Source organism: Artemia franciscana, chromosome 8, assembly GCF_032884065.1.
Source record: "Artemia franciscana chromosome 8, ASM3288406v1, whole genome shotgun sequence".
Classification (NCBI taxonomy): Eukaryota; Metazoa; Arthropoda; class Branchiopoda; order Anostraca; family Artemiidae; genus Artemia; species Artemia franciscana.
In genome coordinates this window covers 12,008,649-12,030,785 of record NC_088870.1, presented here as the reverse complement: position 1 = coordinate 12,030,785, position 22,137 = coordinate 12,008,649, and the positions used below count along the sequence as shown (strand labels likewise).

The following is a 22,137-nucleotide window of genomic DNA, read 5'->3' as shown; positions in this document are numbered from 1 at the left end:
TATAGTTATTATTATTATTATATTTATTATTATTATATTATTATTTATTTATTTATTATTATAGTGACTATTATTTTTGGAATGCTTTATGGCATATTGCTCCGAGCCTCGACAACAAAGTCAGGTTTCGGGTTCAAATCTTGTGCCGAAGTAGCTCAGCAGGGAGAGTGATAGAGTGAAGGTCTGAGGGTGCCACGTTCGAACCCTGGTTTGGGTTCAATAAAAGTTCCGATTTTTCAAAGAAAATAGCAAGAAAATGCAATACCTTTCCCAAACTCCAATTGGCAACATTACTCTAAATTCAAAACTTAGTTTGTACTAACAATTTTCCTAAATTCTAGAACTACTTTTTGTCAGAATAATACTGAAGATGTTAAACGAAAATATATATTTCTAAAAAATAATACATCATTACAAGATTCAAACAACATTTGAAAATACAAAAGGTACGCCAAATCACAATGCCCACAAGATTCTAGAGGTTTTACCGACTTTATCTACAATTCCCCTACCTCTGACAGTCTTCTCAAATACAAGTTCCCTCAAAAAAAAAAAAAAAAAAAAAAAAAAAAACAATGCACAAGTTACCATTTCACCAAAGAATCCCGGTAAAAATACAAATTTACTATGCACTTTCCAAGTATTTCCGCTATACTATATAGGTGAAAGAGGAGCTGGATAAGGGGCCCAACTGCGAAAAAAAAGACATTTTTCTGGTCAGAGAAGCCATTCAGCCTTTGACTATCCCACCCCTTGCCGAGTGACCTACCCTGAGTTACAGTAATACCATGCTCCTACCACTGTTGAGAACCAATCAAAGACCTTAAATTACACAATAGTGCTATAAGATGTACACTACAATTGCAAATAATTTAATTCTACTAGGAGTGTAACATTTACTCTTAAGGGCCCAAATAATTTCGCTCAAAGAGTGACTAATGTCTGTTTAGCATTTCAAATTTTATTTTGGGTTGGTTTCATTTGCGAATCTCGTTTGGGCCCATTTACAGCGAGGTTTTACTAAAACTGTAAATTAGCAAGCTCGATCCAATCACAATTTTTTAGAAATTTTTTCAACCAATCAGAAAATCTTATGACAAATTTTATTGGCGCAAATTAGAACTAGCTAAATTACGATATTAGAAAAATTTCATCGGATCCTCCTATCTAGGCTACAAAGTAACTATCACAGCCGTTGTAAAATCGAAAAAAGAAAGAAATTTAAACAGAAAGAAAATAGATTAATATATGGAAATTCTAAGACCTTGTACATAAAGTTCAAACCATATTTTTTTCATTTAAAGGGGGGGGGGTCAAAGTCGGAGAAATGTAGATTTTTCAGCCAATACTTTCTCTTTTCTATAGGTGACTCCCATTGAAGGGTACATCCTTTTAAATTTTAACAATTTCTCTAGATTATAAAAACTAGTCAGTTAGAATGACAGTTTTACATATCCTATCCACACTTCAAAGTAATTTATGGCAACCGTTATAATCCTAGAATATTTTGATTCGATTTTTTGTTCAGTGAAATGTTCATTCTCTGAACATTCTAGACAAAGTTCTACAATTTGCCGGCCGATCCTAAAAACAAAATCCTACAATCTGCCAACCAATCAAAACCCCTTCGCTAGCTTAAATGTTGGTACAAATGATTAGTCACTATTAAACTTTCAAACCTCCAATCTAACCTGCAAAGCAGTTCTATGACAGCCGTTCTAAAAACGAGGAATCTTGTAATCTTTTCTCCTGCAAACACTCATAAGTCTGACCAAATACAAACGTATCGTAAAAATCTCCAAAAAATAGTAAAAGATGGATTAGTTATTGGTTTCACACTGCGGTACTTAATTAGACTTGTAAAATGAAAATATTTAACAATAAAGCAACATTCCCCTATTCAGTAGATCCTAAATTAAGAAAGACATTAACCCAAAATATACTAACAAAATCTCTGTTAAAACTTAACAAGAATTAAAGATATAACTTCAGTATTGAGTGTAGAACAATACTTTGATTTTGTGGTAAAATAATTAAAAACTCAGGGAATATTCCATATAGTCCCACCGGGTGGTGTTCGGGATATTTGGAGCTATTCCCCAAAGGCAGAAGGAACACTTAAAAAAAAATTGATATTGCAACTGATACTACTTAAACTGAGACCCAGATGTATAGTTTGGAAGACTTGGGTCAGTATTAACTTAAATTCAAAACCTTTTCTGGGGTTGTTGGCGCCCGAGGAAAGATTAATTACAGCTCCCTCTTCCGACTTAAATATAAAAAAAAGCCAAATCAAAGTGACAAATTTGGTCACGTGAGCAATCCCCCAGCCACCCCCCTCCCCTAGCTGCGGCTGCTCTCCACCTTTGAACGACTCTGCTTGAACTGAATCTCGATTTTGTTCAGATTAAATCAAATTAGGTTATTTTTGTCATCGATCAGATTTTGATCAAAACTGGAGGACGTTACATCTTGCATCTAGATTTTTGCGCCAGCTTAGAACTGGATGGATTATTTTGTCATTTACAGATCTGGACGAATACTAGTGGATGATGAAATGATTAACTGACATTACTTGTTTTTTAAACCTTATATCTCGATTTTGCATTAGGTTAGCTCAAGCTCGATTATTTTGTCATTCACCAGATTTGATCGAAACAGATAGATGACGAAATAATTAACTGACATTACTCGATTTTTTTTACAACTTACATCTCGATTTTGCATTAGACTAGCTTAAGGGAAGTTTTTTGTCCCCCATGTAAACCAGAATTTAATCAAACTCGGGGGACGCTAAATGACTGACTGGCATTACTTGACTTTTACATGTTACGCCTCATTTCTGGGTTAAATTATCTTCAGCATGATTATCCATAAGTTATTTTACTTTATAATTCATTTGATACATTACGGATACTATTTTAAATACTAATAGCAATCCCCATAAGCCAAATAAATGAACCTGACACAAAACAGATACTTTAGCAAAACGCCTCTAGCTAGGATGTCATCAAAAATTGAGGATTTAAACCAAACATGGATCTTAATTCCTGGGCCAAAAAGGGACACTACTGGAGGCTTCATGTTACTTTTACTTTATAACTTTTACTTTTTACTTTATGTTACTTTTACATGTTACACCTCATTTCTGGGTTAAATTATCTTCAGATTATCCATAAGTTAGGTTACTTTATAATTCATCTGATTTTGATTAAAACCTAGATTTTGATTTGGATGATTATATAATTAACTGTTTCAGTATTTTACATTAAAGCTCTCCGGGTTGGGTTAGCCCAAGTCAGGTTATCCCTAGGCTAGGTCTTTCCCATTCTCGGATATTTCGATCAAAGTCCAAAGTTCTTCATCAAATTACTGTTTCATTATCTTACAGCGACATAAATGTTAACAAGTATGCAATTACATTACGGATACTATTTTGAATACTAGTAGTAATCCCCATTAGCAACATAAATGAACTTGAAACAAAACTGATACTTTAGGAAAACGGCTATAGCTAGGATGTCATCGAAAAATGAGGATTTAAACCAAACATGGATCTTAATTCCTGGGACACGTGGTCAGCTTCATATTTAGGCCAAAAAGGGACACTACTGGAGGCTTTTGGTAAAATTAGATCCAGAACTTGTCGGTTCATTTGAGCAAATCTAAAAAAGAGACAAAAAATGTGATGAGAAAGGCTTCTAAGATTCAAGTCAAAAACCGGAATTTCTATTAAAGATAATTCAAGATCATAATCTTGCAAACAGATCGGGCATACGGATTTCTTACCACAAATTTTTTTGCCAGACCACACACTTAGATTTTTCTGACTTTTTAAAAGATAGAATAAATATAAAGCACTGAAACTAGACTAGTGACATCTCTAATGTGGCCCGATCAATAAAACGTGCTCATTTCTTTTATTATTCATTTATACGTTGAGCGTTATGCAAACTACTGTGTCGTTGAAAAATGCTTACTTATTACTTTTTTGATGGTCTACGGATACTTTTGATAAATAGAATCCTCTCTTATATGGAGCTATTATTATATTGGAATTATCCCACCGACATGGGATAATTCCAATCCCCTTAGCAGAAGAAAAAACGTTCAAATGGGAATAAGTCGATTTATTAGATAGTGAAAACAGATATAAGAGTCTGGATAGTTCAACCGCATATACACCGATTGTCATAAGCAAATATTAAAGCATTAAAATTAGCATATTTATAAAGAAAAAAATAATTACTTCCGGTTCAAAAAACACCTAGTTTAAGGTCAAAAATCCCCTTTGATAGGTTATTCCATGATATTAAGTAATAACGAGGGAACTGAGCAATTAAATGAGGCACACGGGGTTTCTAACCTTAAATACTGTAGTTGAAATGAGAGGCATCCTTTTCCCTAGCGTTTTTCTACTATCAAAATTCTATAGTTTTTATATTCTACTTTTCATTTTTTTTTCTCTAGCATTTCTTTTTATTTTGATTTTATTTTTGCCTGATCGTGACAATTACCTAATATAAAGTGTATTAAGTAACAGACCCTGAATAAAGTAATAAAGTAAGAATGCATAAATTAACAGATCCTGAATAAGGTAATACATTAATTATGCAAAAAGTAACAGACCCTGAAGCAAAACTACTCGTCTAACATTAAGTTGAAAGACGGGAAGGGGAGAAATATTGGGAGCTACCGAAAGCATTTAGAATTAAGTTCTAAACCTTACTATTTTTATTTTAGCACTACTTATACTAGTAACAACTCATCATAGTATCAAGCTACCACCTCCACCACCTTGAGTACCAAGGCCAATCCATTCCTCCTCCGTCCTACTCTCTTCAGAACTACTATGTCCATTAAATTACACTCTTTTAAGTCTTTTCTAATTGCCCAGCCTTTATTGAGGATGTCCTGTTTTTTGTTGGCCACTAGCCGGCTACCAAAACCACAATTTATTGCACCTATAATCTCTAAACGGTAAAACATGGTTTGCCAAATCAGTGTTTCGTTTATTTTGACATTTTATTGTGAGAAATTTTATTAAATTTCTCAGAAGAGTGCTTGTTTGATTCCAATTTCTTTATATCAAACTCTTTGTATATACTCTTCCTTCATATTTCTATACATAATTTCTATATTTTCTATATTTATACACTCTTTCTAACCTCCTCTTTTGTTTCTTCTTAAAACTAATTCCAAATTTTGTTATTTCCAAATTTTTGAAAAAATCCAAATTTTTGTGATTTGTGCTTCAAAATTTAACTTTTCTCGACACTGGCTAGAATTTTGATTTATAATTCTAAAAATACACAGCTGGCTACATATTATCTGAAAAATAATAGCTGATATATAAAACTATACACAAATAGCTGATATATAAAATAGTGTGAGACTCCTTTCTAATTTATCAAAACAGAGCCAAGAGTTGAAATTTTTTTAACCCAACAATTCATTTTCCATAGACATTTACTGATTTAACTTATTTAACATATTTATTAATACATTTACATATCACTATACAAATATATCAATCTATTAATTAATATATATTAATATATTTATTTCCCTATTCAACCCTCTCAATCACCTGGTCCAGTGGAAACGACAATCTTCCTCGATTCCTTAAAATCCTGTTAACTCCATTAACGAGTAAAAAACTATTAATTAAGGGTTATGTAGTGGTGCAGTTGGTTTGATATCACCTTAGTGATCTGGGACCCAGTGTTCAAACTCAACACACTGTGGGATTGACTCAAAGACTTGAGTAGTCAAGAAGCATTACCAATTGAAAAAAAAAACAAAAAACAACTGTCAAGTGATGAAGAAACAACATTTGGTTTGTTCTTTACTTGATTCTAGTCAAGAGAAAGTGGAAGGCTTTCTCCTGCGTGTACTATAGGATTTTTCCATACTCTTAGGAGCAAACCTTGACCCACGGTAACGAAAATTTAAAAACATGTAAAAAAAACAACAACTATTAATTAAGGGTTCTGTGGTGGTACAGTTGGTTTAATAACACCTTAGTAATCTGGGACTCGGAGTTCAAACTCGACTATATCAACACACTGTGGGGTGGACGCAAAGACTTTAGTAGTCAAGAAGCTTCGTTGCTTTCTTGCTTTCTATCCTTGCTTTCTATTCTTGCTTTCTATCCGCTTCCTTGCTTTCTATGACTATATTTGAATGGCAGCTGAAAATGAGGGCCATGCCTTTGATAATTTTTCCAGTAAAAACCTCAAGTTCAAAAAAGAAATCATGACGGAAAAGGTGTATACAAATTGATCAAAAACTCAAATTTTACTTACAGTAAATATCAGAAATGCAACGAGTAAGACGCAAGAAATGACGGTAGCAAAGACCCTAATCCTAAAACCTTTAAAGTTAAGGTACAATATGGTATGAATAATAGAGTGGTAAGTCAAGGTAGGAATGAGTCCAGGTCAGTTCAGTTAAATTCGGTTGAAGAATCGAGTTACAATGGGTATCACGGGAAGAGCGTTACGAATAGAGAAGTAGTGAAGTTAGTGCACGAAAACATTTCTATGATTCCTGTATATCTGTATATCTGTATGATTCTGTATATCTATTCTTTAAAGTTATATCTCTGTAGCTAAAAAACTTTTTGAGTTAAAAAAAGCTCCTAAGGCACTATTTAAAAATAGAATGGTAGGTTGAGGTAGGAAGGATTACTTCAATCCCTAAAGATGTCTTTTGCTGGCTATTTTCTTCCTCTTCAATATGAACGGATATTCATCTATCTACTGAACAGAGAAGTTTACGCAAAAATAAATAAATAGCCACAGTGACATTGAGCATCCTTTGAATACCCTGATCTCCGAATTCGTGACTGGAAGAATTTAGATACCGATTTAATACAAACGTAATTTCTGCTAGAACAAAAGCCTTTGGAGTGCGATTGCTGCCCAGAACTGAAATATATATAATGAGTCGGAGGTAATAGGCTTGGGACTGTCTGTGCAGGATTTCGACTCTTGTTGATAGAAGAGCATCGCCAAGTGCTGAAAACCATGTTGTGACCAAGATGGGCCCAGGATTGCACAAAGCCTCCAACTTACTGGAGGTCCCAGGGACTTCTTGCTGTCCGGTTCTAAGCCGGCTTAAGCGCTTCGGTGTAGACTTGAGAAGATATGTTGGTCCCCATCCTGCACTGGTATCCGGGATCACTGCTTTTCTTGAGGCCAAAATAATTTCAAAGATTTAAAGAACATGAAAATTGGAACTTGGAATGTTACGACGTTAAAAAATGACTATCGCATCGACATTTTGACTGACGAATTCAGACGGTTTGAACTGGATTTATTAGGAGTTTCAGAAACTCATATCCCAGGGGTAGGAAGCATGAAATTAGGTGACATAGAATTTGTTTACTCAGGAAGGAAGGATGGGGTACATAGACAGGGAGTAGGGCTCATGATGAATAAGGAAGCTGCGAAGTCTTGTTTAGGCTGGGAAGGTATTAATAATAGAATACTAATTGCTCATTTTATGACTAAAAAGTTTAGGGTATCAGTTATAGTAGTATATGCCCCCATTGAACCAACTGATGGAGATACTAGTGACTCAGATGAATTTTACTTACAGTTACAGGAGCAAATAGACAGGGTACCAGGTAGAAATATGGTGTTTTTGCTAGGAGATTTTAATGCCCAGGTTGGTAGAAATAGGGATAGATGGTATCCTAGCCTAGGTAATTTTGGTGTAGGAAAAGAAAACAGTAATGGCTATAGGCTTTTGCAATTTTGTAGGTATAACAACCTAGTTATAACCAATACGGTGTTTGGTCACAAAATGGCCCACAAGTTGACATGGTATTCACGTGATGGTAAGACAGCAAACCTTATTGATTATGTTATTGTAAACAGAAGACTAGCAGGATCAATACAAGATACTAGGGTGTATAGGAGTGCCGTTATTGATGTTAAAAGTAAAGATCACCATCTAGTAGTGTCTAAGGTTAATTTAAAGCTGAAATTTCGGAAGAGTAACTCCCTCCCGGAAAGTTATGATGTTGGTAGACTTCAGGATGAAAATTTGAGAAAAAAATTCGAGGAACAGTTGAGTACTAAACTTGAGGGTTTAAAATTTGACAATGTGGAAGATGGATGGAATAATTTCAGAAAAACAATTTGTGAAGTTGCTGATGGTTTCCTAGGGAAGAGTGCTAAGACAGCAACTAGGAATATTAGTGAAAAAGCTTTAGGTTTAATAGAGAGTAGAAGGGGTTTGTATAAGAATTATCTGAGCGATAGGTCGTATGAAAACAAAAGGAATGTAAAGAAAGTGGAGAAAGCATTAAAATATGAACTAAGGAGATGTGAAATGGAGGCGATGGATAAAATTGCTGAGGATCTGGAAGATGCGGCTAGACGGCATAATAGTAAAATATTATACTGGCATGTTAATAAATTGAAAGGGAGTAGCCGATCCGGACTAGTCCCAGTTAAAGATAGAAATTTGGTCACAATTAGTGATAAGGAAAAAGTTAAAGAAAGATGGGTGGAACATTTTGAGAATGTGCTAAACCGAGATACAGTTGCAGGAAAAGATATAGATGAAAATGAAAAAGTTTGTGATACCTTGGATGTGAAGGAAGATTTGTTTAGTGAGGAAGAATTAGCGACAGTACTAGAAGGATTAAAAAATAATAAGGCCCCAGGTGCTGATAGTATGATTAATGAGTTCCTTAAATATGGTGGCTCTGAGGTTAGGAATAAGCTACTGAAGATTATGAACATGATTTTTGAAAAAGGGGAAGTACCCAATGATTTTAGGAAAACCTTAATTAAACCACTGTATAAGAAAGGTGACAAGAGTGAATGTCGGAATTATCGAGGCATTAGTCTGGTCTCTGTAGGTAGCAAATTACTGAGTAATATGATACTTTGTAGACTGAGACATGCTGTAGACAAAGTTTTAAGGGAAGAACAATGCGGTTTTAGAAAAGGTAGAGGATGTGTCGACCATGTTTTCACTCTTAGGTTAATAATTGAGAAGTCCCTTCGTTGTCAAACACCTTTGGTCCTTAGTTTTATCGATTATGAGCAAGCTTTCGATTCTGTTGATAGAACAGCGTTAACAAAGGTCTTATCGTTATATGGTATACCAGAAAAATACATTAAAGTGATTTGCGCTATGTACGAGAATAATACTGCTGCGGTTAAGGTAGGAAATGAGGTTAGCAACTGGTTTTGTATTAAATCAGGAGTTAAGCAGGGTTGTGTTCTATCCCCCTTTATATGGATCATTTTGATGGACTTCGTCTTAAGGAGCACAGGAAAGGCAATTGGAGACCATGGAATCAAATGGGGAGGAAGAACGCTCCTGGACTTAGATTATGCTGATGATTTAAGCATATTAGATGAAAGTGTGAGCAAAATGAATGAATTTTTAGAGGTTTTACGAGTTCAGGGTGCTAAAATAGGCTTGAAAATTAATGTTAAGAAGACTAAGTCACTAAGGTTAGGAATAAGTGAAGATGAACAGGTGACCTTAGGTAACGAAAAGATTGATCAGGTTGGGAGCTTCAGTTACCTTGGTAGTATTATTAGTAAAGATGGTGGGAGCAGTGAAGATGTTAAAAGTAGAATAGCTAAAGCTCAGGGTGTTTTTTCACAGTTAAAAAAAGTTTGGAAGAATAGAAAGATAAGCCTAAAAACCAAGATTAGAATATTGGAAGCTACAGTGATGACAGTGGTCAAATATGGCTCTGAAGCATGGACACTCCGAAAAGCAGATGAAAATTTACTAGATGTTTTCCAGAGAAATTGCCTACGGATTGTTCTGGGTACCCGGCTGACTGACCGTATTTCAAACAGTAGGTTGTACGAAAAGTGTGGTTCAATCCCGCTTTCTGGGGCTATAATGAAAGAAAGGTTGAGATGGCTAGGCCACGTTCTACGGATGAAGGATGACAGATTACCGAAGATTGTCCTTTTTGGCCAACCGTCTGGGGCTACACGGAAAGCAGGTCGTCCTTGTCTGGGTTGGGAGGATGTCATAAATAAGGATTTAAAGGAAATGGGAACTTCCTGGGAGGGTGTAAAGAGGGAGGCTTTAAATAGATTAGGTTGGAGGAGGAGCGTGCGTAGCTGTGTTGGCCTCAGGCGGCTTGGTGCTGCAGTGAGTTATTAGTAGTAGTAGTAGTAGTATGTCGAAGAAAGAAGACGATCGAGTGCGATTCATGAAAGCACGTGTTGACGCAGTTCGTGTGACTCATACATACCAGATATTATTTCGAATCTAGAAGAACTAGAAGAATTTGGCCATAAAATTCCAAAATGCTTAGTACAAAGTTGGTGGAGAACAATTGCGAGGCGATACCACAGTCAAAAGGAACATCTCTCCATACTAACCAGACTACGATTCAAGATACTCAAGCAAATACTTAAGTTACTGTCAAAGCCTTTACTCAGTTTTTAAATCCTGTTGACGACGGCTAGGAAGTCTCTGACTTTTTCATCGCACAGATACTAAACCAAGTCATATGTTCTGCTCCAAAAGTCCAGTGGGCTCTAAGGTGCCTTGAAGTAGCCAAATCATTCAGTCCATTTAGTATACCAAATTTAGTCCTCAAGCACCCTGGTGCAGAATTAGCTGGCCCTTTGTCATCACTCTTCTAGCTCTCTTTTTACTCTAGTTCCTTCCCAAAGGTGCGTAAATCCGCCTTTGTCATCTTTTTCTCACGCCAGAAGGCAACGTCACCCATATTGGCTCAATTTGTCGATAAGCCTCCTTTCTAGCACTGGTATGGTCTATAAGGGTATTTCAAATAAAACTATTTGCACATTCCTGGAGGCAAATAGCCTTATTACCGATAAACAGTCTGAGTTCTATCGAAAAGACTCAAAACCTGACTACCTGAATACCCAGCATCAGAATTAGGTTAAATTTTCTGACCCAACGAGACGACACTAGGGTTCTATCTTTTAATATTACAAAAGCTTTCGATAAAATTTGGCATAAGACCTGATGAGGAAACTGCAAGTACATGGAATTTGTAATCGTCAACTTGAAGTTTTGAGGAGTTTTATAAGAAATCGTACTCTCCGTCTAGTTCTCGAAGGGTTCCTTTGAAACAGATGTCTAGTAGTGGCTGTAATTCCTCAGAGGAGTATCCTTGGACCGACACTTTTTCCGGAATGTGTCAAAGGCATAGGAGACAATTTCATAAGTCCTTGGTAATATTTAGCTGACAATGCCACAGATCATGCAACTGTTGACACATAAGATGACCCTGTAAAAACTTTCCTATTCCTACAATCCGGATCTCATGGAGATATAAAAGCGGTCCGATACCCGAACGGTCAATGTCAGTGCATCGAAGACCGAGCAACTGATCAGCTGACTGAAGGTCTCGCACCCAGATCTCGACTTTATGTTCATGGTAATGCTATCAAAAGAGTTGATAAACGTCGTCTCTTAGGGCTTCATCTCTACTCAGACGCCTCTTAGGTTGAAAAACTTGATCGGGTTCGGTCGTCCTGCACGAGAAAGCTCGGTATGATTCTTTTCATAAGAGCCAGTTACTATCCAGCTCCATTATCCTTCTATGTAAGTCATGCACTACGTTTAGTGCTGAATAGATATCCACTTTTTGCAACAGCTCTAGAGACCCCATTGGCTCCACTTAAAATTACCCAAAACAGAACCTCAAGGGCGAGCGTTAACATCGAAGGACAACTTTTCAGCCTCGCAGTAAGAAATTTAGCATCGAAATAGAACCTCAAGGGCGAGCGTTAGCATCGAAAGGACAACTTTCCAGCCTCTCAGTAAGAGATTTAGCATCGAAATAGAACCTCAAGGGCGAGCGTTAGCATCGAAAGGACAGCTTTTCAGCCTCTCAGTAAGACATTTAGCATCGACATATAACCTCAAGGGCGAGCGTTAGTATCGAAAGGACAACTTTTCAGCCTCTCAGTAAGAAATTTAAATTAGCGGGAATGACAGTTTTATACAAGCAAATCTGCAACCCTTCCTCCTATGAGATGTCGCTACTTTTAGTGCAGTTTTCCCCGCCAATAATATAAAGGCACACAAATATTGTGGACAGAATTGCCAATAAAAGAAGATATCTCGAACTAAATAATTTAATAACAGTGTTATAAGACAAAACATCTCCATTTGGAGATGTTCCAATTTGGAGATTTTGGAAGGTCTTCCAAAGGATGTCATTCCTGTAATACCTTCTACTCATTCTTTTAAGAGGGAGTCCAGCAGACACAATTCTAGAAAAAATCTAGGTAATGGTTGACTAAAGACATATTAAACCCTACTGGTAGCCAAGTGCGATGAATTTTGCCAAAAATAAAATAAATACGAAAAGAGATCCTAATGATAAATAGCTTAAATGCAAAGAAAGGTAAGACTTTATTCATTTTTTTTCTATTTTTCTCCCTTTTTTTTCTTTTTTCTTCTTTCAATTAAGGCTTTTACCTTTTTTCTATTTACCTTTCTTATCTTTCTATATTACTTTTTTCTATTTCTATTTACAGTTTTTTCCTATTTACCGTTTTCTATATTTTTTCATTACAAAATTAAAGTTTATAATTCCATTTCGTCGCTACTTATTCCATAGATAAGAAATTTAAATATAGACAATGAAATGCAAGTAAGAAACACAAAGAGAGGTCCTACTACCTTGACACTGATGAAGGAGCTTTTTCTTTTGCATTTCCTAAAGAATAATAATAAAAAAAAGTTTGAAAATAATTATTTTTATTCGTCAGATTTTTGATGCTCTAGTTTAGTGCCATGAATTTTGTTATAAAAAAAAATGCAAAAAGAAATCTTAATAATAAAAAGCTTAAATAGCTTTTCCTTTTTCCCTATCCTTTTCTTTCTTTTCTTTAAAGGCTTTTTACCTTTTTACTAATTACCTTTCTTACCTTTCTATAATATCTTATTCCAATTTCTATTTACTATTTATTCTATTAATCATTTTCCATATTTTTCTATTACCGAAGTACAATGAAAGAGGTATGAATACAAAGTAAGATATCATATAGACAACTAATGTAAGCATGAATGGTGTAAGTAAGAAATTTCATAATAAGTAAGACTTACGGTTGTAAGTAAGAAATGCACAATGGAAGATAAGAAATACGATTGAGATCCTAACTGAGATCTTAATGATGAATAGCCTAGATTCTAAAGATAAATTTCAAACCCATTACTTCAGTCAGTAATACTAATAAGATTCACAAGGGAAGAGATAGGAACACACATTGTATTGCATAGCCTTAAAATACTTTACGTTCGTCAAAAAAGTAACAATGAATGCTTATACAACTTCAAGAAAATTGAAAGAGAACATTTTGCGTAATTATATTTATTAAAAAAAACTTTAAAACGAGCCCCCCCCCCCCCGGAAAAAGCAATCACACAGTGCTTCAAATACATTTCAATACTTTAAACACCTACACTCCGCCTCTGAACTAGTTTCAATTCGTTTTTGATAGTTAATAAGTTTTAGTTCCAATTTTTTAAATCACCACCATACTCTCCCCCTCAGAAATGAAAAAAACAAAACAGTCGCATTGTTCTTGGCCTCTCAAGATTTTTGCATTATATTTGTTATATTACCTCAAAGTTTGAAAATTAAATATATAACATGAATTTTAAAACGAATGTTGACACTGTCTTCTTGAAGAATGCAAAGAATTCACTGTGTGGTACCTTGGATGCCGTAAATTGAGTGAAATATCATCCCTTTTCGTAACAATTTTAATTTAGGAAAGAGGTATATGTTGGTAGAGACCAAATTGGGGGAAAGGGGGTAGCGGAACAATAAAATTTTTGAATTTTCCAAAAAAAAAATAAAAAATTCAATGCCATTGAAGCCATCAATAGAACTAAAAATACATCTACAACTCATGGACCACTAGTTGAGTAAGTGAGTAGCTCACCTTAAATCAGTAAGATTAACAAGAAACTTCCAGTATGATGGTTTCAAATTGTGAGGCTCAAAAACCGCCATGTGAAACAGCATTGCAGTTGAAAAACTGTAGAGAAACTCGATGAAACCTGGAATTGCTGGCAGCTTACCTGCCTGTATGCCCTCTCGATAGACTACCTATTTATTAAAATCAATTAACTACAAATTATGTAACTAATTAACTAGCCTAACTAATTAAATAACAAAAATAACAACTAATATTATTTATTATTTATTTATTTATTTTCTTTATTTCCCTCAAAAAATGAGGAGTAGGCTACAATATAATATAAAGAAAAGACAAATGATAACGCTTACAATAAAAAAATATCAAATATTGATCAAACACTTGAAAGAGAAAAAAAAGATACAAAAACACTTGCTAAATAATTTAGCGTATAAATCATCAAGAGCCAGAACTGCTACTAAAAAACGGAAATAAATTGTGGCCTAAAATGATAATTTTCGCTTGTCTTCAAATATTTTATATTTTTTCTTTATACAGACTACAGGATCCTTCACTTTAAGCTTTAAAACAATCTCAGTGTTACTAAAAGAAAGGGGGAAACCAAGTAAAAATTTGCAAAATTTAAAATAAGAAACTTAAATGGGCGAAAGATAAGAAGGTCTGAAATTACGGAAGGAGGAGGGATGGGAACAATACGTGAGGCAGAGCAACAGCGCTATACATACGACCAAGGACGTCCCGACGGTAAAGACCCCGAAAACGAATTAAAAGACCAAATGCCTTGCGTAGTTTCATCTGAACATGCTGAAGCAGGACTGGTTTAAAATCTCTTTTAGAAGCAGCATAAGGTGATCCCAAATAAGTGACTATTGGCAACGACTGGAAAATAACACCATTGACGCAATCGAGAGTCGCCCTGACATTATCCTCTAAACAATTTAAAAAAAATTGACATTTTTCAAAACTGATAGAAAGGCCCAAACCTTTTAAACAATTAATTGAAATAATAAAATTAGAAACAAGACTAGACTTGGACCGGGTTAGAAGGATAATGTCATCAGCATATGCAATGTAAGACAGATTTCGAGATAATGAAACAAAAGAGCAGGAAAGAGAATTAAGGGCAGTAGCTAAACATGAATTGAATATATAAGGATAAATAATTCCTCCTTGTCTAATTCTTCTACCCACTTGAATTAATTTAGACTGAGATGAAGACGAACTCGGACAAATGCGGATCTTTAATCCAGAATACCAAGAGCGAAGGACTCGAGGGGCAGCTCATGGATTAAAGCGAGCAGTGCAGATGCATGAGAAATGTTATCAAAGGCCCCTTTGATATCAATCAAGAGGGCGTATAGCGGTTGACCAGAGATTCTCGCTTCTTCAATAACTTTGTTGAGAGATGCATGGGCGTGGTCACATCCCAAACCTCTTTTGAAACCAACTTGATTAGAACCAACGTCAAGAATCTTAAGAAGATCCTTCAAACACAACTCAAACACTTTCCCAATCATAGAACCCATAGTAATTGGCCTTCAGGAACTACAAGATGACAAGTCTTTCTTTTCGCTCTTAGGAATATGCGTAACTATGGCAATATAGAATGACGATGGTACTAAACCAGTAATAAGTAAAAGGTTGAAAAATGCCAGTAGAGTAATAAGAAAAGAAGAAGGAGCAAGTTTGAGGTGATTAGCAAATACGCCATCATGATCCTTAGCCGACTGCACCTTTAATGCTTTGATTGCTTTACATAACATATCCTCAGATATCCTGTAATCAGTTGAAAAATTCTTCAACCTTTCATCTAATTACAACACAACACTTTTAGAAACGTGCGAAGTCGACAACTTAGAAAAATAGTTTTCCCCCTCTTTTAGCGATGGTGTGGAATTAGTATCAGGCATGTTAGTCCGCCTATTGCCTCGGAGAACTTTCCAAAGGAGATTCTTGTCCTTGTTGTTATCAATATTTGAAGAAGCTTCTTCCATGATTAGGTTATTATGACGGCGGTTATTATGATTACGTTATTATAACCTAATCTTCCATGATTAGGTTATTATGACGGTTATTAATTCTTCAAATTAATAACTAATATTCAACTAATCAAATTAATAAATAACTCTTCTCAAAGATTTTTTTCATCCTTTTGATCACTTCTTCCTTTTAACAGTTAAAACAATGCTGAATAGAACCAATACGAAACTATCAAACTATTGAAAAAGATTGTTGATATGAATTCAATAAACGTGTAAAGACCAAAATTATGAAGGTGACATTTTAATTTTTCAAAGGCAATCTTATTCCCTAATTAATTGGGGAATGTTGTATCGAAAAAAAGGTTTCCCATTCCATTTTCCCTACCTATTATTTTATGTAAGTAAACCATTCTTCTATTGACTATCATGACATTATGTTATGAATACTATTGGCGTTGCAAATATTTCATGGTGTGAAGACAATACCATCTTCCCTAACCGTTTTTTTTACAAGCCAAGACCAGTGTGAGAGCCACAGCAACAATGAATTAATAACAGATGGCACTATGACAGAGGGCATGGGTACCCGCAAGTTACTTGAGCCTTTTCTTCGGCGTCACTAGCAAAGGTTTTCTGAAGGACTGGACATATGTAGCGTTTCTCCTACTAACGATGTGCAAAATAAGCATTAATTTAGATACAATCCTTAGATTAAAAAATGGCGTAAGAAAAATTTGCGTTGAATACATATGGATGAGTCTGCATTATTTTTTAGGGGGATGTAGGGAGTTGCGCTCGGAAATATTTGGTAGGGAGGTCGGAGGGAGAGATTGGATTTTGAAAATTTTGAGAAATAGGTGTTACATAAATATAAATAATATTGGAAAATTCGTCCGGGTGGGTATAAGGTATCATGATGATTTTCTTAAATATTTAGTTTTAATGTCTTTTGAGTCTATGTTTTGTTGCTGTATTTTTTCAGCCAGAATAACGCTAGCTGTTTCCATGTCTTCGGTAAACATGGTTTCTTCTCAGAGATATCTCCACTAATTCACTTTTCCTCAGAGAATTCACTGTTATAGTACCTTTATCTCACGTGTACTAAAACGATTCACCTATATTACCTAGTATATATTCAGGTAATATTATATTAAACAAATTATGGTTCAAATTACTACTAAAGAATAATTTTATCTTTTGTAATGCATTAGCCATTTTTATAGCTCCAAGGTGTTTTTTCCAAGAAAGCTTTAAATAAAAAGCATTGGTGCAAAAAAAAAAACCAGTAAAAGGTCAAATCTCAGCAGAATGTTGAGTAATGTTGCCCTTTTGTATAGCCCGCTTGGACACATAGGGAAACACTAAAAAATCGATCGGTACCATTGGATAACCGACCGGATTTGGGGCTAGAAATTTTTTCTAGTTTTTCCATGGTATCGATCGGTTTTTCGTGCGTCATCGAGCAATAATGAGCCAGCATTTTTAAAAGTGGAAAGCATGTCAATTGTCAAGCACACGAAAATTCAAGATTTGGTGGTTCTTGTTCATATGTAGCTTTTAAATCCGAGATATCTGAATCTGATGATATATTTTACATTTTTTGCCGAAATTTTGGACACAGAAAACGTGTAAAAGGATAGTTATCTGTGCTTTTCAGAAAAATCTAGTATCGTTTGAACACTTTTCCTTCGTACTGACTGCTTTTTCTCGTCGTTTTCCCAGTGCGTCTGAACGGGCGATAAATCTCAGTTAGGTATTATGTTTAGCAATTGGTCAAATTATCACCGACTTTTACACAGACTCCAATTTGTAACTGAATTCACGATAAACTTCAAGAATTAAAAATAATCCATTAAGTCTATTGCTGAATAGATATCCATTTTTTACAAGGGTTCCATAAACCCTCTTGGCTCTACTTCAAATGATCCAAAATCGAGCCTCGAGGGCGAGTTGTAACACCGGACGGGCAACTTTACAACCTATCAGTAAGAAATTTAACGTAGGGCCAATGACTGTTTTCTACAAGCAAACCCGCCGCCCTTCCTCCAATGAGCAATCGCTACTTTTAGTGCCGTTTCCCACACCATACATATGGTGGTAGACATATGGACACTGGTAGACATATGGTAGACCTATGGACACTGCACAGTCGAAAGTGTAGTCGTTACTTTAATGTTTAACTTAAGCTTCATATTTAATAAAATTCCTACAAAGAAATAAAAAAAAAGTTTCGTTTAAGTTTCTGTCTAGTTTAAATGGTATATTTGATTTTGCGGCCTAATATCACCGTCTTCTTTTCAAAAATATCAGCTAAGTGAAATTTGCGGTTGATTTTGAGAAGTAAAAAGGAAAGAGTTACTTAAAACTAGGCAGGAAAAGCCACCAAAGACTAAAAAATAAACAATGATTAGATTACAGAATGCCCTATAAAGATAGTAAACCTTCGAAAAGAAATAAACCCACTAAAGTTTTCGTCAATAGTATATTTGATTTTGCGTTCTAACGTTATTGTCTTCTTCCCTAAATACCAACTAAGCTGCGGAACTATCCACTACTACCCTATTATCCAGTGTGGAACTAATCAGTTCCGTCAGTTGTAGGCTGATATCATAGCTACTAATGGCGCTTTCGGTGAAAAGTTATTTACATTACAAGACTCCAAATATTTGAAAAAATTATATTCTCAAAATTTGCGATGATCTGATTTTCCCATTGGCAGAATTAAAATTATTGGCCACGTGGGCCTTGTTTCATGGGTACTGCCTATAAGCCATTCAAGCCTAAAGGGGTTATATGTGTGTTCTGTCCACAAAGAAATATTGACGGAGATCGGTTACATTAGCGGTAGTTAATTTGTACAGCGTTCTAAAGTCTTTGATTTCAGTTGATTCTGCTGTTCAACTTCGACCTCAAAAACGTAAAAAACATTCAACCTCAAGAACAGACCAAAGACTTGAATCATCTAATGACTAATCTAATGATTTTAGATAAAAAAAAAAAGGCTCAATTACGCGTCTTGAAAAAATAAAATTTCAAAAAATTCAATGCTTTGTTCAATTTTTTTCTCTAGTTTCCAGTAACATAACCCGAGATCATAATTCTCAGTGTGGCCCAATTTAGGATTGTCTTCAAACGGGAATGCTTAAAAATGGTAGAAGGATACAATATCTTGAAAAAACTTACTTCAATTGTTTTCCACATAAGATACGAAGCGAGTGTAGTACTCTTATAAAAGAGCATAGGAAGTCCACCCAAAAATCCTGCAATCACCCCATGTTCAGGTCTGTCTTTACCAGTAATCCAACGGAGATTGCACAATACGCTCTAGAAAAAAGAAATTTACTTTAGCTGTCTTATTGCTTGAATTACACAATAGTCACATTTCGTACCGGTCAAGTGTAAAAGTAGTATGTAACAATTTAATACTTCTGGAGATAATTGCCAAAACTATTTGCCAAGCAGTTATTAGAGGGTGGATAATAAGGATGAAAGTATGATTGGAAATAATTTGACATGCTGAATTCTGCTAATTAAATAGCTTTGGGCAATCATCTCGGAGGCATGAACACATCACATACGACATTTAGAAGCTTGAAAGATAATTGTCAAAAAGACCCCAAAATTATCAAATTATCTTGGAAACATCATTAATTGGAAGCATATTTTATCAGGTACGACGTTTAGGTGATAGTTGCCAGAAACTGTTTGCTAAACTGTTCTCAAAGGGAGGATCAGTAAAGTGGTTTGGATCATGAGGACCAAACCATGATCAACTTGATATGCTGAAACCTGCTAAGTAATTGGTATTTAGTAATCATTTCTGAAGCAGGAGCATATCAGATACGCCGCTTAGGAGTTTGACCGATAATTGCCAAAAAACGTCAAAAATTGCCAAATGATATCAGAAGCGTAAACATATCAGATACGACGCTTAGAAGCTTGAAAGATAATTGCCAAAAACCGTCAAAATTTACCAAATGATATCAGAAGCGTAAACATATTAGATACGACGCTTAGAAGCTTGACCGATAATTGCCAAAAACCGTCAAAAATTGCCAAATGATATAAGAAGCGTAAACATATCAGATACGACGCTTCGAAGCTTCAAAGATAATTGCCAAAAACAACCGAAAATTGCCAAATGATATCAGAAGCATAAACATATCAGATACGACGTTTAGAAGCTTTAAAGATAATTGCCAAAAACCGTCAAAAATTGCCAAATCATATCAGAAGCATAAACATATCCGATACGACACTTAGAAGCTTGACCAATAATTGCCAAAAACCGTCAAAAATTACCAAATGATATCAGAAGCGTAACCATATCAGATAAGACGCTTAGAAGCTCGACCAATAATTGCCAAAAAACGTCAAAAATTGCCAAATGATATCACAGGCGTAAACATATCAGATACGACGCTTAGAAGCTTAACCGACAATTGCCAAAAACCGTCAAAAATTGCCAAATGATATCAGAAGCGTAAACATATCAGACACGACGTTTAAAACCTTGAAAGACAATTGCCAATAACCGTCAAAAATTGCTAAATGACATTGGAAGCGTGAAAAATCAGACACGACGTTTAGAAACTTGAAAGCAAGGATTTTACTTAGACAAAATATAGGGAATTCGCAAAATCAAAGCCTCAAATTAGAAAAAGACAAAGAAGCAATTATATTTCTGGAAAACAAATGACAGTGACATTTCTTAGAAGATCAAGATATTTCTATCCATGAGGGGGAAAAATTCTACCTTGCCTGAAAAAAAAAAAAATGTTACCTCTAGGATGTCCAAAAAAGTTGATGCGTTATGACAACTTTGAAAATTGTTTCTAAGTGAACGATAAAAGAAAGTACACAGGAAATAATAATAAGGAAGTATATAATAAAGTTCAAGTGATATTGCACACTTCTCATAGCATTATTCAATTAAAACACAAACGACATCAAAACACAAATTCCAGAAAACAACCCAAAAAAATTAGAATTTAGGATTGACGGTCGATTTTTCCAGAATTACTTACAAGAAATCTAGAATAGACACAGTATTTTGCTCTCCAGTTCTAAGAGAAATGAGTAATAGTTGACATATTATTACTCAATCAAAATACTAAATTCACAAAAACACAAATTATAAAATACTGCCCAAAAGTTTGGAATTTGGAATTCAAGATCGACTTTTCCTAGAATTATTTCCAAGGAATCTAGAAGAGATACAGAATTTTGCTCTCCAGTTCTAAGAGAAATGAGTAATAGTTTTCATAGTATTACTCAATCAAAATACAAAATTCATCAAAATACAAATTATAGAAAACTACCCAAAAGTTTGGAATTTGGAATTCAAGATCGACTTTTCCTAGAATTATTTCCAAGAAATCTAGAAGAGATACAGAATTTTGCTCTCCAGTTCTAAGAGAAATGAGTAATAGCTTCCATAGTATTACTCAATCAAAATACAAAATTCATTAAAACACAAATTACAGAAAACTGCCCAAAAGTTTGGAATTTGGAATTCAAGATCGACTTTTCCAGAATTATTTCCAAGAAATCTAGAAGAGATACAGAATTTTGCTCTCCAGTTCTAAGACAAATGAGTAATAGTTTTCATAGTATTACTTAATCAAAATACAAAATTCATTAAAATACAAATTATAGAAAACTGCCCAAAAGTTTGGAATTTGGAATTCAAGATCGACTTTTCCACAATTATTTCCACGAAATCAAGAAGAGATACAGAATTTTGCTCTCCAGTTCTAAGTGAAATAATTAATTGCTTTTGGGAGAACGATATAAAATTTGTTTTAAAAACTTTATTTTCCCAGCTAGAATAGTTTTGTCTTGACACCATGTACAATATGAGGAAAAAAGATTTCTTTCAGGAAAACTACTGAGAATCTTCAAAACTTTACTAGGCCTTTTTCTGCTCCCTTTCATGGTTCTCACCCCCAGGAAAAACTTGAGACTAATAAATCTAATGATATAAGCATCTTGTCTTTTTCGTGCAAGTTACAACTGCAGACTTGTCGTAAAATTGCTTCTTTTAGAAGGAACATAAACCTTAAACTCTTTTTAAAATCATAAAATAATTATAGCTAAGTCAGTAAGTAGATCATAGGCTAGTTTTAAAAATAAGTGAATATACGTACCTATTGCGCCCTTTTGAAGGTATTTTAGTTTCAATCCAAAGTAAGTCAAAAGTAGAAGTAAAAAATAAATCAAACAAGTAA

General features: G+C 34.8%; 1 protein-coding gene across 1 annotated transcript in view; it reads right to left on the bottom strand.

Annotated features, from left to right (window-relative positions):
• Positions 1–373: 373 nt before the first annotated feature.
• The window catches only part of LOC136029987 (transmembrane protein 135-like), a 60,966-nt gene continuing 39,202 nt past the window's right edge, over positions 374–22,137 (bottom strand). Inside the window, exons 7-9 of the mRNA XM_065708572.1 lie at positions 19,091–19,231; positions 13,929–14,095; positions 374–3,665 (exon numbers count right to left, since the gene is read on the bottom strand). Of these exons, the coding sequence (XP_065564644.1) occupies positions 3,515–3,665; positions 13,929–14,095; positions 19,091–19,231 (459 nt within the window). The 3' untranslated portion in view covers positions 374–3,514. The remainder of the gene's footprint in view (positions 3,666–13,928; positions 14,096–19,090; positions 19,232–22,137) is intronic.